A 15,249-nucleotide genomic window follows, 5' to 3' on the forward strand; every position below is an offset into this window, starting at 1 on the left:
CACAATTATTTAGGTTAATCAATTCAAAGTCTTTTTTATTTAAATGGTCAAACAATGCTTCAGGGAATTTCCCTTGCACTGATACAACATTTGAAACCAACTAAAACCAAGGTTGTAATGCTAACTATCCTTGGAGACAGTTAAGAAACACTACCTTGTTAGACATTTTAGAGTATTTTCTGTAATATTGCTGGCTTTTGCTGACCCAGTTTTAAGTGAATAAGTAATATATTCATAGCTGCAAGAAATTCAGCTTATTATGCCTTCTTTTTCTAACAACTGTTGTTTAAATAAACCAAACTTAAGATAGAAAGCCATTCTTGTGCAGATTAGCCTGAAATTTTAGAAGATGAAGCATGCTTATGCTACGTGATTAGTCCTTTCTTTGAGTGGGCCTAGAAAAGCAGGGCTCCTGGAATGCTAGTGAGAGTAATAGTTTAATTTCCTGCATATTTGAAGGTAACTTGTCTGTCACAACTATCCTAGAGAAATCAGCAATTGACAACTTTAAAATCGACCAGTTGGGAATCATTTATTGTAGGAATAAATGCCTTTCCATACTATGATAATCTTTTATTTATTTTTCTTCTTTTAAGACAGTCTTGTTATGTCGCCCAGGCTAGAGTGCTATGGCTATAGCCTAGCCCATATCAACAACAAACTCCTCAGCTCAAGTGATCCTCCTGCTTCAGCCTCCCCAGTAGCTGGGACTACAAGCATGCACCATGCCACTATCTGCTAATTCTTCTATTTTAGTAGAGACAGGGTCTCGTTTTTTGTTCAAGCTGGTCTCGAACTCCTAACCTTAGGAGATCCTCCCACCTCAGCAGTCTCCCAGAGTGCTAGGTTTATAGGTGTGAGCTACCCTACATGCCATACTAAAATCTTGGAGGGTATTGTTTATATTTAAGTATACTCTGAGCACTGGTCCATACTGATAACCCTGAGTCACTCGGAAAAGTTCTGTACATAGAGTGGTATACTTATTCAATAATTCATTATCCAGTTCCACTTCTGTGGAAGATACATTTTACTAAGTTCTTTGGGATACCTGGATACAATTGCCTGCAATCTGCAGAAGTCCATAACATAGTAAGGGAGAGGACACTTACATACAAATTAGTATGAAATAAGACAGTATAAATGTGCTGGAGAAGAAGTACAAATAAGGTGGTTTAATGTCTCAGAGAAGTGAAAACTATTCTCAGAGGAATAATTAGAAAAGGTATTATTAAAGACATTTCACATGAGTTTTAAAGGAATCCAAATTTATATAGGCTAAATATACTATTTAGTGTTGGAAAGGTTTTAAGTAAATGATTTCTAAAATTTATTGTAGGTTGAGTTACGCAGCAAATACACACATCAAATACATCACTCATTCTTTGGTGATGCTGGATTAAATTAGATGCTGTTTTATATGATTCTTAAGGGAAGTTAAGTAATGTAAAGCTTTGAGGTGTTTATATGTAAATATCGTGACTTATTTTGAAAGGGTGGGCAAGTTAAAGGCTCAAAATATTAAGCAATTAAATTATTAATCTTAATGCTTTTTTGTTTACTAATCGATTATTGATAATGTATTGGCATCTTTTTTTTTGCTAGTTTCTGTAAAGATTTCAGTAAAACAATTATCTATATAATTTAGAATTATTTCCATACCTACATAAAAAAATTAATTTGTATAAAATACATCTTTCTCTCCTAAGACAACCCAACCCACATATTAACAGGCAAATATCTAACTGGCAAATTAAAAAAAACACACACACAACTATAAATGTAGTAAAAAAATCCTCAAGTATTTTATGCAATGGCTATATAGCATCATAGGCTTTTATATAATAAATGTCAAATAATTAAAACAGTAACAACTCAATGGTTATCAGAGATGTATCCTAGTAGAGTATAATTCCATAGTTCCTTTGAACTTGGATTAGTATTCTGAGCAAATTATTTGAATTTTCCAAAACCAAACTATCAATAGGAAGTGCTGATTTAAAGGGTTAATATGAATTTTTGTTTCAGGAATCATGACATAATGAAAAACTATGGATTGTTGGCAAAGAAAGGGTATCGAAAATCATTTTGTAGGGTGGCTGTAAAACTATGGCTATGTCCTTCTGTTTCTCAACTAGAATGTTAAAAAATAGCTTTTATCATATTCCAACTGTGTCTAGTCATGAGCTTAGTGAAGCACTAAATATGTTTCTGAATAGGCTGAATTGGATTACAATTTCTTTATCAATTGGGGGTTAGTGAGGAAAGAACCTTCTACAACTAATTGAAAAGAGAATTTAACAATAAAATTGTTAGGAGGCAAAAATAATTATAAAATGAGCTACAAAAATGGCAAAAAGAGAAAACTGAAGTATTGTGGTAATTTTAACCACTAGAAGCAGCTTTCCCCAGGGCTAGAGTAATGATGGAAGTGGTTGAAATAAAAACTTTGGTGGGTAGAGGAGAGACCAATGGTGATGAAACTCAGACTTCCGTGGGGGCTCAGTGGTACTGATTACTAGGAGGAGAGGCGATGAAGCTGGTTCTTCTAGTGTTCCTAAAATTGATAAGAAGATTCACTTGCAATTATGGAAATGATCCTCAGCTCCAGAAGTGAAGAAGTCTTACTAAGGAGAAAGTGTCCGCCAAGAAGCAAATAGGTAACAGACAGGATGCTAGGGGAAAGACTGGGTTCCTTCTTAGTACCAACTAGCCTCGATTGCCAAGTCTAATATTGAGCCAGCAGAAATGTGGCTGGAGTCCAAGCTGCAGCACCACAATATTAAGTGTAGATGAATATGTTTGAAGCTAAGAGACAATAGCTTAATAAGTGAAACAATCTGTTACTTAAAAAATGATTTCTACAAGGTGGTATAGCATTTTTTTGATTTACAGTTATGTTATTCTCTTGTTTTCTTTGAGTTCTGGATGCGATAGTATTTTTGTAGTAATAGGAACATGGAAGAGAAAAAAATACATTTCATGCTCAGTAAGGAGCTCAATTTCTTTGAAGGTCTCTTCAAAGGATTCATTGCCATTAAATATATTTCAAGTTGAATTTTATCACTTGAAGTTGTGAGTTTAATTAACAGATTAGCTCACCTTTGAGAAATGGATTTTAATTTTTCCCTATTTCAATTTTTTTCTCTTTCTCTTGAGACAGGGCTAACAAAATTTTTATGTGTACTTCAAAGACATCTTTGCCTCTAATTTATTGTCCTCACTGAAAAATAAAGCCTTTAAATGAAGTGTAGTGTTGGTGGAGGAAAGTATACAGGGACCAGAAAAGAGGGAAGTATCTTCATGGACCTGTTAACTATTCTTTGTATAAACTTTCCATTTCTGCGCGTATGAGGCTCTGAACATAAATGAACAGCTTAGTTCTCAGAAATCAGAAGGTAAACACTATTGTTTAATGTAATAATAATTTCAGTGTTCCTGTATCAGTGGAGTATCCATTTTAATGCTTATGAGAATTATGAGGTCTTAGCAAATACGGCCAAAAATTATAAAATGGGCTAAATATTTAATATCAATCTTCCTTAGGTTTGGAAGCCAAGCAAAGCTTAACTTTAGTAAGATTTTCTTTTTTCTTTTAAAGAGAAGAAGAAGAAGAAATTGATGAAGAGGAATTGGAAAGATTGAAGGCAGAGTTAGATGAGAAAAGACAACTAATTGCTTCTGTCAAATGTAAACCTTGGAAGATGGAGAAGAAAATTGAAGTTCTCAAGTATGGTGTCACTTTTCATAAGTAGAAACACTTTCTTTGATGTTGACCTCCTAAATTCTCTGAGTCTTACATATGTAATATTATAGGTAATACTATACATATCACATATATATTCCCATTCATATTTATATATTTATAATGCTCATAGCCATATAAACATACATAGCATTTATCTGCATATACATACGTATATAAACATATAGATGTCTCCTATCACTAGAGAGACTGGACTAATGTTCATAAATCGTAAACAGCTATGAGAAATTGTTTGGGATCTTACAACTTCTGTGGTCACATATAATCATTTAAACTGGAGTTTCCTTAATTTTATATATTCATTGCCATTTCTCTGAAAGTAATAACATATTTAAATTTCATAAGTTTGTGTGAATTGCACACTCTGGTTTCTCTGTGGGATCCCGGTCTCAAATGATCTTTTCCCGTGATAGCTCACATTAAAGTCCGGGGAGGATGCTAAGCCATCAGACCAAATGGGATTGCACTTAGGGTTATGCTAATAGCTATGCTCTGAACATGTCAGTGACCCAATTTCGGTCTTATGTTGACTGCTGATGTGGGTGCAAATACATGCAGAGCACACAGATTTATAAACTCCTGGTATGCAAAGTCAGATGATTAGCCCATTCTTGGGGATGGGAGCTAATTCACCCGAGGCTCACACTGTATTTCCTTGCCCTGGTGGTTGGGGAGAAGGGGTGTGAAAAAGGGAACATGTCTGTGATAACAGCCATATGTGCATCTTTCAATTTTGCCTAAAATTGCATTTTTTCCAGAAACCATTTTTATAATAGCAATGTTTCTAAAACTATCCCCCTAAGAGCCTATTTAACTAACAATGTTGTAAAAATGGTAGTATAGCATTACTGTCTCCGATGATAAAAACAATGAACTAAAGTAAGCTATCAGGATAATTCACTTCTAGTCTTGGTTCTGCAAGAACTTGTGTGTTATTTAAAGAAACCGCATAACCTCCTGGAGACTCACCTACCTCATATCCAAAAGCAAGAAAGATATTCTATGTTTTTGGTTTCTTTTAAAAGTCATTATTTTTCATTATAGCAAAATATGCATAACAGAAAATTTACTATTTTAACTGGTTTATGTATTTTTAAAATAATAATTTTTCTTTTGTGTCAATCTTTTAGAAGTAGGAGATTTTGCATAAAAAATACAGATGCCCAGCTTCACATGGGCAAGTGGAAGATTTGGTCCCACATTCCTACATGAAAATAACAGCTGGGGCTAAGGAAGAGTGGCCCCATATTAACAGGGCATTCACTCGACAGCTTGTGTAGTTCCCAAACAATCCACATCACTTGTTTATGCTACTTAGCTGGACCTTGTAGGCGTTGGAATTTGTTGCCTTCTACCAATATACCTGGGGAGCAAGCTCAGGTATATTATGTTACTGAGACAATTGTTTAGACCTTCAAAGCTGAAGTCAGCTCATAGAACGGAAGAACAAATTTAAGCCCAGAAATGAAACAACTGTGGCTTTTTACCCATCAGCAAGGTCCACCATCTTGTGATAATTTTTCTATGTCCAGAAGTGGTTCTGCTTTGTGGGTGCAGCTGTGGCTTCCAACTGGTGCCAGTGGTTATGACCAGACTATTTTCTTGGTTTCAGCTTCTGCGAGGAATTTGTTGGTATAATGTGCCAACAACTAGTGTTTCTCCCTTTGTAGGTTTTTGAAAGCTATATTGGGTTTTCCCCTTTAGATTCCAACCACATTATTAGAACAAGTGATCATTACTTCACAGTCCATATAGGTAAATGTTTCCGTACCAAATCTTACCAGTAGATGGGAGTCAGGCAGCTTTCCCCTCACCCTTTATTTCTTCCAGAGACATCTAACTCTGGGAGCATTTGAAAGGATTATGTTATTCTTAGAAGTAGCCTCTACTCATCCTTCTGGCTGTCAATGAAATTTAAGACAGTAGGCTCAGTATAACTGGAACAGATATTCTGATGACAGGGTTGGAACAGTTTCTGGGTTCCAAGGTTTCCCTTCTTGTTCTGGAGCTGTAAAAACTTGTTGAATTTCTAAAACAGATTTTAGAGAGGATTGGGGTTTTAAAAGATGTTTTAGAATAAAGCCTCGGGAATAGTGGCTTATGGTTCTGAAGATATTGTAGGACACTCAAGGATAGTTCGTACATTTCTAAAGAATGTCTACCATTAGGAATGTGAACATGCTCAGGGCTTGGAATCTAAAGCTGGTTAGTAAAGGTGGTTGCTGTGTGATCAAGAAGCTCTAGTAATTGGTTGTGAATCCATATGAACTTTTAAACATGGCTCAGGAATTGGAGTTTAGCATTTTCAAGATGCAGGAATTGGCCCTAGGGGGCTGAAAGGAATCTACTCCTTGCCACTATAACCATTGTCTATTTCACTGTATATTCATACAGTTTCACACATTTATGTGGCCTTAAACCTATTGAATATTGATCTCTGGATAGAGGGGCATGCAGGTATGTATGATTCAGACCAGAAATATGTATTTTCATTTTTTACTCTAAACTAATAAACAGAATTGAGAGCCACTGTTTTACACTTGTAAGAAATGGAAAACTTTGTTAAGCCCAACATTCTGGGAGTGATTTACTGAATGAGTAAGAATATGTGTTGTGGGGAGGCAGGAGGAAAAAGGGAAATCGTGGTGTATTTCCAGTTATTTAAAAATCAATTCTTACTTTTTTTAGTTACCTAATTTTAAAATATCCATCTACAGGGATATAATAGTGAGTTTTTAAGTTGTTCACAGGTTTAATTCAGAAGTTGGATGACTAACTAGATCTTTTCTACCTATAAGAGACGGCAGCACTAAGTTGGTAGCAGTCACCATGGGTAAAATAAAACACCCAGGTGGAAAATAACAGATTACTATTATTCTTCTTGAAACTTAAACCTTTAACTGTATCAGAATATGTGGTAAATTAAAAGCCTTCACGACTGATTCTAACTAAGCAAATACCTTGTTTGTTATAGTAGAATGGGTTTTGGACTGAAAATTGAGACTTGAACTTCCACCTAAGTGTTACCTCTAACTTCTCTTTGAGTCTCAGGTTATTTATTTATAAAACAAAACATTGGATTGTGGCCCTGCTATCTGCTGAAGTCAAGTAGTATGGTGAAGTCAATTCAGAGTAAGGGGAATTGAGCTTAGAGGGAGGGGTGCCCAGCCACCATGCCAGCTTCAAGAACAGACCTGCACTATACACTTCCATATAAAGCATCAATTTGAAGAGAGAATGCTTCTGTGGCTATGAAAATAAAAACCAGTTTTTAAAAACCCACTTAGCGGGATATTTAAAGAAGCTTATTTTAGAGAGAAGAAAGTTCTCATGTTTCATGAGTTCACAAATTAGGATAGAGAAATACTATAAATATGCTTTTTCATAGAACTAACTCTTGGGTAGACATTATTTTAAAATTATTTTATTTTGATAAGAAAAAATGTTTATTTAGTATTATACTGACTGCTTTAATTTCTGGGCTTTGTAGCACACTCACCCAATGTTTCCGGGAGCTGTCCATTGACTGAATAGGCCTGATGATTTATTAATGAGAAACCAAATAAAGCCAAGAAAGCTATCCTTAGGATTTCATTTACACTTAAGTAGGTGCTTGAAGCTGTCAGCCAGCCATTAAGGTAACATTCCTCCTTACTCAATCTCCCTTCACCCTTCACACTTCTTTTTTATATTTGTTTTTAAATTTTATTTTATTTTTTTTATTTTTGGTTGAAGGAATTAGTACATTTCCAGGGGTGAGAACAGACCATGGTTGATTTCCTCTGATGGAGCCATGTCGGAAAACTGTGGGAAAACTATCTTTTCGCTCCTATGCTTACTCTTCACTAGTTTGAATCCCCAGCTGAAGATTTTCATGGGCAAGATTCATGTTTATACCTTCGTTCACAGAAGTCTTTCTTTCATCCGCCATTGTGAAGGAATGAGGGATTTCATCCCAGAGGACTTTTGAACACAGGAACACACCACGAACACAGTCTCCAACCATTTTGGATTCTTTTCATCCCATCACTCATCCAAAGCCTAGGCCTTCAGTTCTTGTACATTATAGGTATCTTGAGTATAGTGACTTTTTCATCTGAAGAATGGAGAATCTATTCAGTCAATATATCTGGGGTTTGTCAATCAAAATGTAACCTTGACATTTTTCTGCTATTTGATAAGTCCATATCAGGTGTCAAACATTATGTTGTGGGCAAATTTCTTAACTTCTACCTCTTTGAGTTTCCTCCTATGAATGGAGATAAAAGTAGTAGTACTTCACAGAGATATTGCGAGAGGATTAAATCAGTTAGACATAAAGCACATAAAATGGTGCCTGATATATAGTAATCATTTTATACTCTTAGCTATTATTATTTTACTAAAATAATTTCACTTATCCCTCTCTACTCATTCTTTGTGGTAGGTTTTATTATTTTGCCTTTACATATAGGGAAACTGAGGTTCTGAGAGGTAATTGTTGTAATAGGTAATTGTTGATGGTCTGACAACTTATAAGTGATAGACCTATGATTTAAATTTGCCATGTGGAAAGTTACGTTGATACGTGGCTGTGTCTAAGCATGCCAGTAGGAATCATAGGACTGAAGGTTCACAGACCAGGTTAAAATGCTCCCAGGAGTCATATGACTGAAGGTTCACAGACCAAATTAAAATCCTCAATTCACATGGCTTATTAAGTTTATTTAAAGCACAGTGAGAAGTGAGGGGAAAGAGACGGTACATTAAGACACTTGGGAAGTGGCACTAGAGTTAGGTCATGGGCAACAGGACTATACTTCTGTATCCTGGGTTTCTCAGTGTTTATATTCCCTGTCTCTTTCATCCTGCCAATGGTGTGGCTAAGAGGACTGGTCCTAAAGGGGACCACAGAATGAAGATGACTCGAGCTAATGATAGGTATTTGCTGCAGTGGAATGATACAAAACAAGTACATCTGACCACAGCAGTAGCTTGACAGTTAACCTGTTGAAATGTCATAGGGCATATCTGCATTTCTTGGGCAGAGCACATGACAGAGGTCCAGAAGCAAGCTGGATGATGTCAATGGGTAGTTGACTATCAGTCCCAGAGTATAAGGATGATGACTTGGTCTTTCCACTCCTCTCTAACTGTAATATTCTTAATTGTTCATCACATCTTCTATCTATTTTCCATTTTTCTTTGGCAGTTACTACAGGTGACCAAGTTACCTACTATCTATGTTGGACACACCAATTGTGCCTGTGTGTCACATGCTGAGTGTTTACTTATTAGCTGTATTTAATACATCCCGTGTGCCGGAACGGCTATGTAATTTGCAGGATCTAATACAAAATGTAAATGTGGTTTGTCTTGTTCAAAAAATAATTAGAAATTTCAAGATGGCAAAGAAACCAGAATATATCACCTCCAAATATGTCTGTAACATAAATATTTTTGAGCTAAAGGCAATTAAGAAGCAGATGCAGAAAAGCTCTGTGCCTCCTCTGTTTGTGCTTACAAAAGCAAAATGCCTTTCTACTATTCTCCTCCCCTCTTCCAGCTAAAGACAAGATGTAAATTCTCTTTTACAAACTTAATCAGCTCAGGGACAGCACCAGGAAAATCAAATCAGGGAACAGACTTTACTGCTTCTCACAGTTTTCCTTCCTTGGGAAGCCTGGGGCTGCTTTTCTCTTTGTTCCGTCATTTCTCTAACATGTATTTCTCTTTCCTGAAGATTTTATGTAAGCTGGGATTCTGTGCCACTGCTTGAGATACTTTTTTCCCTCTGAGACGTGCACTGTGCATACTGATAAACCTACTTGTTTTTCTCTTATTAATCTGTCTCTTGCTGCAGGCATCTGTCCCGCCTGTGAACTTATCAAGGTTGAGGAAAATTATAATTTCTTCCCAACAGTGGCAATGGCAGAGCAGTAAACCAAGCACAGGGCCCATCTCAGTGTAGGGCCCTATATGACAGCACAGGTCACAGGTCTATGAAGTTGCCCTTGCGTATGGGTTTCACTTAAATATTATCAGCTGAGACCTTACTTATTATCTATGCAGACAAATTATCACTTTTAATAAATTCCATTTGTTCCAATAGCAGAATTCTCAAATAATCTAGCAAACTCACTTTACAGAATGCAACTTTATGTAACTCCAAGATGGTAGTCATGCACTGGTTTTCTTTTTTTTTTAACATTTACAAATATCTTTAATAGCAGCATTTTTTATATTAAAGAAAAATAAAGTTCAAATGCCCAACAATAATCACATTTAACACTCGGTACACATATAAATAAAAACAAAAAGCTGCCAACACTGGATTTAAATAAAGGTTTTATAGGGTTATGAGATATAATTATAACCTGTTTTCTGAGTAAATAAGAAGGTCACTGGCTGAAAAGGATAATAGAGATTTCTTTTTTTTTTTTTTTTGTAGAGACAGAGTCTCACTTTATGGCCCTCGGTAGAGTGCCGTGGCCTCACACAGCTCACAGCAACCTCCAACTCCTGGGCTTAAGCGATTCTCTTGCCTCAGCCTCCCGAGTAGCTGGGACTACAGGCGCCCGCCACAACGCCCGGCTATTTTTTGGTTGCAGTTTGGCTAGGGCCGGGTTTGAACCCGCCACACTCAGTATATGGGGCTGGCGCCCTACCGACTGAGCCACAGGTGCCGCCCAGAGATTTCTTTTCTAATACTCTCTTCATCTGGATTTCCCCCACACCTCTCCTCTGTGCCATCTGAGCAGAACTCCCACTGTTAGACCGAATGAGTGTTCCCAGCCAGGCAATCACAACACAGGGCTCCACTAGCTCTGCTGGTTCAGAGGAAACAGTGCTTGGCCTATGGCTCCATACTCTTTATCCTAACCTGGTTCCAACTTCGGAAGCCCAATCCATGCCCTTGGTTACCTGAGAGTTTGAAACAGCACTAGCACTTCTACCCGGTTTGAACCTTGAATGCCACCAGAGAGGAGGCTCGCACAAGATTCCAAATTTCTTACTTACTTTACTGTTCAATTAGAATAAGGCCACCTAGGAATGTTCTTAACCTCTTTATTCAGCTTTTGGCTGACATATTAAACTATAAATAATAAGTACAACCTTTCCCCCAAGTGCCAAGCTAAACCAGCACTTTCTGGGGCTTGGTCTATGTTGCCTAAGGGGTCACGGTAGTGATGTAGCTCCAGTGGCCTCTGCAGATGAGGCCTTGCCAACCCCTAGTGTACAGACACACAGTATCAAGCACCAGTCCTCGGGCCTTCCCTTCTTCTGAGTTTCACAAGCAGGATCTATGTGAGGGAAGCAGCCTGTACTTCTGTTGGAGGATGGCTATAGTTCTTTCTAGGGCACAGCCAGGATGAATAATGCCAAACTTTCCAGGCACAGATAAATCAACCACAGTTGAGCCAAGGTGACACTCAGGGCTCTGGCTATCCCCAATTAGTCCTCCATCGATGACCAAGGACAAATGAGGCCAGAGGTGTTGGAACTCCTCAACATTCAGAGAACTGGCCTGGGAGCTGAGGTTGGCACTAGTGAGAGCAAGAGGTTCCCCAAACATCTGGGACAAATCTTGCATAAAGGCGTGGTCAGGAATTCGGATGCCTACAAGAGGAGTAAAGGGGTTCAGGTCCTTGTTGAGAGCCTCTGTGCGTTCCATCACCAGAGTCACTGGTCCTGGCAACAAGTCTTTCAGGAGCTCCTCTGGTACTCTTACATGGCGGTACCTGTAGACGTCGGCCATGCGGCCCAGGCATACCTACCGCCAGCGACTTGGCCTCGCCGCGGCCCTTGAGGAGGTGAGCAACTCGCCGAGCAGGCCAGGCCGTACAGCGTATCGGTGGGGACCGCCAACACGGCGCCGGTGCGCAGCTCGGCCACCGCGGCCCGCAGCGCCTCCGTCCAGCCTGTGCGCTCGGAGCTCGCGGCCTGCCCGGCCCGCTCCCTGGGAGCCGCAACAGCCGGGCCCCTGGCATCGCTGGAGCAGGGCTTGGAGGGCGGAGGCGGCGGCCGCTCCGGGAGCCCACAGGCTCCTCGCTCAACCCCAAGCTGGCACACTGGTTTTCTTTTTAAATACCATTTTGAACATGTGATCTCCTGGTTCAAAACCTCTAATGTCTGCCCGGTAATTAACAAGTTTAGAAGCTTTGGCTTAAAAAATCAGTGAGACCTAAAATCTGAATTTCAGTTCCCTTTTCAAATTGACCTGTAATTAGTTATTAATTCTGTACATGAGGTTTCAAAGATGGATAAAACCATCTCTAAAGTTTTTTGAGTGTTTATTCTAGATCAGATTCTGTGCTAGATGTTGCATACATTAACTTGTTTAGACCTTATTTAACTTATTAACTTATTTAACCCTGGAAATAGAAAGTTTACAGATGAGAAAATTATGATTGACAGAGGTAAAGTAGCCTCATATAGCTAGTGACCACGAGGAGAAAAATTAAAATCCAGATTCCCCCACTTCCAAAACCCCATGCTTTTCCTACTGTGCCTCACTACTTCTCATTTGAATCATGTTTCCCAGTGACATGAGTTTAATCTTCTCAAGACATGCCAGGTACATTCTATGGCTCCATTGCTGTCTCCTCTCCCTTTTTCAGTGTCCTGTGCTTCTTCCAGGCCTGAATTTATCTCCCTTCTGAAGTTCTTTGCCAGCTCCTATAGAGATCAAATTCAAATGAATTCTCTGTATTACTTATTTGGCTCTTTTGTTATGCTGCATTGTGTTACATTTTTAAAACTGTATGCAAATATTTTTCTTTTCAGAATAGATTTTTGAGCTCCTTAGGACACAAAAGATGTCTTATAGTTCTTGATTTTCTCAGGGCCGATGAGAGTGCTCTCTACATTATAAACATTCAATTAATATGTCATGTGTAGGTGACAATGTGAATGGTGATCTCTCTTTTTACTGGACACTCATTCCTGAGGCAAGAAAACAATGTCACTGGAATGTTTAGAGGGACTGGACAAATAGCGACTGAAGGGCAGTAAGGTACTGGTAAAAAGCTCTGATTTGTAGTGTTTGCCCATTTCCATGGTTAATTTCAAGTAATTTCAAGTAATCAACAGTTAAGAACCAGCTTGTAAAGTTCCTGAAAAATTAATAATCAGTGGCTTGTGGGAGCCAGTATGAGTCAACTTCAAAATTCCTTTGGAGTAATCTAATAATGCCCTTGATTAAATGGACTTGTTAGTGGGAACTAATCTGGAATAACTGAGAGCAGAGGTAAAGTAAAAGAACTATTTATTATTTAATCTGTAATCAACTATGACATGCTTGAATTAGAGCTTCCTGTGAAAAGTACAAACAATATTCTATAATTTTAGGACTCCAGATAAAGTCCCCAATGACTTCTTATCCTAGTACATCTTATCTTACCCTGCTAATTGTCTTTTCTTTTATATTTAGAATTTTCTCCCAAACATGTTAGCATGCCTAGAGAATTTCAGCCTTTCTCTTATCTCCTCCTCCTCTTCTGCCCATTTCTCTCTTTAGGAAAAAAAATTTTTTTTTTTAGATGGAATCTCACTTTATCATCTTTGGTAAAGTGCCGTGGTGTCACAGCTCATAGCAACCTCCAACTCCTTGGCTTAGGCGATTCCCTTGCCTCAGCCTCCCGAGTATCTGGGACGACTACAGGTGCCCGCCACAATGCCTGGCTATTTTTTGTTGTAGTTTGGCCAGGCCGGGTTTGAAGCCACCACCCTCAGTATATGGGGCCTGTGCCCTACCCACTGAGCCACAGGCACCGCCCTAGGAAAATGTTTTATTCAGAAACATAACTTACTGATTGAGATCACAAATCTCTTGTCATTCTCCTTTGAGTCCATCTATCATAATTGCCTGCTTCTTTATTTTCATTGTATTGAAATGTCTTTCCAACTAATAATCAGACTGCATATTACACATTTCTATTAAACAGTAACAATGTCTGTGAAAATTTTGTCTTAGGAGTTATCTGATTGATGTTTGGTGTATTATTATGAGTGCTTAGTAAATTATTGTGATCAATTTTACTAATACTTGTCAAAAAATATTTTTTCTTGGGATTTGTGTTTTTCAGAAACTTTTTCAGTTGTTAAGGAAGGGAGGTCTGAAACATGGGGTAAATGTAACTTTTTTTTACCACTAATCATTTCATGATTTGTTTAATCTTTCTTAGCTATTATACCATTTTCCCATATTTACTTGGAGGTGCTCTAGTCTTCACTTTGGCATGGCCGGTTTTTCAGATGGTCCACAGGGCTACTGCTCCTATTTCTTTTAGAAAATTGTGGAGGTATTTACTACTCTTCACAACTACCTCAAAATCTCAAGCATGCAGTCTTATTATGTAAGCTTCAGGTTCTGCCCAGATGTTTAGGGGAAGGTTATTAAGCATTGGAAAAATGAGTCTAAAAATGATAATATTCAAAGATGTTTTACAATATTCTTAGCAATCAGGTTTATTCACTAACTTCCACAAACATTTAATTATCCAGAATTCAAATAAACATATCTTAGTTTTTTGCTACTATGTAACAGAATGCCATAGACTGGGTGGGTAGTTTATAAGGAAAGAGATTTATTTAACCCATAGTTCTGGAGGCTGGAAAGAACATAGCTCTGTCATCAACTGAGGGTCATTTGGTGGTGAAAGGCATCATGTGGTGAGCAAGCACCTGCGATGGAGAGAAATGGAGCTGCATTTACCCTTTTATCAGGAGACCACTCCAGAGGTAACCAACCCACTCTCACTCTAACTGCCTTCCGCCATTCATAAAGACAGAGCCCTTAGGGCTTAATAGTTTCTTAAAGGTCCCACTTCTTAGTTCTATTACGATGGTAATTAATTTTCTAACACTAACTTCCAGGGGATATATTCTAACCATAGCAAACCTCAAACTTCAAATAGAGATTTTTAGTAGTACAGTATAAAATTAATAATAATAATAATATAATAACAATAATGATATATACTAGGCATAAGAAAGTTCTAAAGTTTTCTTCCAGCTAGATAAATGTGGTTCCTATCATCTATCACCTTTTTTTTTGTTGTTGTTGGTTTTTGGCCAGGGCTGGGTTTGAACCCGCCACCTCTGGCATATGGGACCAGTGCCCTACTCCTTGAGCCACAGGCGCTGCCCCATCTATCATCTTTTTAATTGCTTTTTTTTTTTACTCCATTTCTTATGGTAATATCAGTCAATGTATTATGTACAGTAAGATCCCCTGAATCAGTTTTCTCTGATTGCTGCAACATCCTACTTCTCAACAGTTATTGACAAATAACCATTTCTCAAACTTGGGCTCTTTAGAATTTTAGTTATCAGTAACAGCTAATTTTCAATTTTATTGAAAGCTATTTTTTTACTTTCTTTGAAAGGTAATTAAAAGAAGAAAAATATTAATTATCACAAAATGATCTAGAAATGCTCTGAAATACATTTGACATTATATATTAACAGTAAAAACAAAGCAAATGTGAACCTAATGAACA

General features: G+C 37.9%; 1 protein-coding gene and 1 pseudogene across 1 annotated transcript in view; one reads left to right on the forward strand and one right to left on the reverse strand.

Moving 5' to 3' along the window:
* The window catches only part of TMC1 (transmembrane channel like 1), a 357,992-nt gene that overhangs the window by 234,739 nt on the left and 108,004 nt on the right, over positions 1-15,249 (forward strand). Inside the window, exon 4 of the mRNA XM_053575001.1 lies at positions 3,602-3,730. Coding sequence (XP_053430976.1) covers positions 3,602-3,730 — 129 coding nt within the window. The remainder of the gene's footprint in view (positions 1-3,601; positions 3,731-15,249) is intronic.
* Positions 11,037-12,805, reverse strand: LOC128568867 (threonylcarbamoyl-AMP synthase-like; annotated as a pseudogene).

The sequence above is a fragment of the Nycticebus coucang genome, chromosome 2 (assembly GCF_027406575.1).
Source record: "Nycticebus coucang isolate mNycCou1 chromosome 2, mNycCou1.pri, whole genome shotgun sequence".
Classification (NCBI taxonomy): domain Eukaryota; kingdom Metazoa; phylum Chordata; class Mammalia; order Primates; family Lorisidae; genus Nycticebus; species Nycticebus coucang.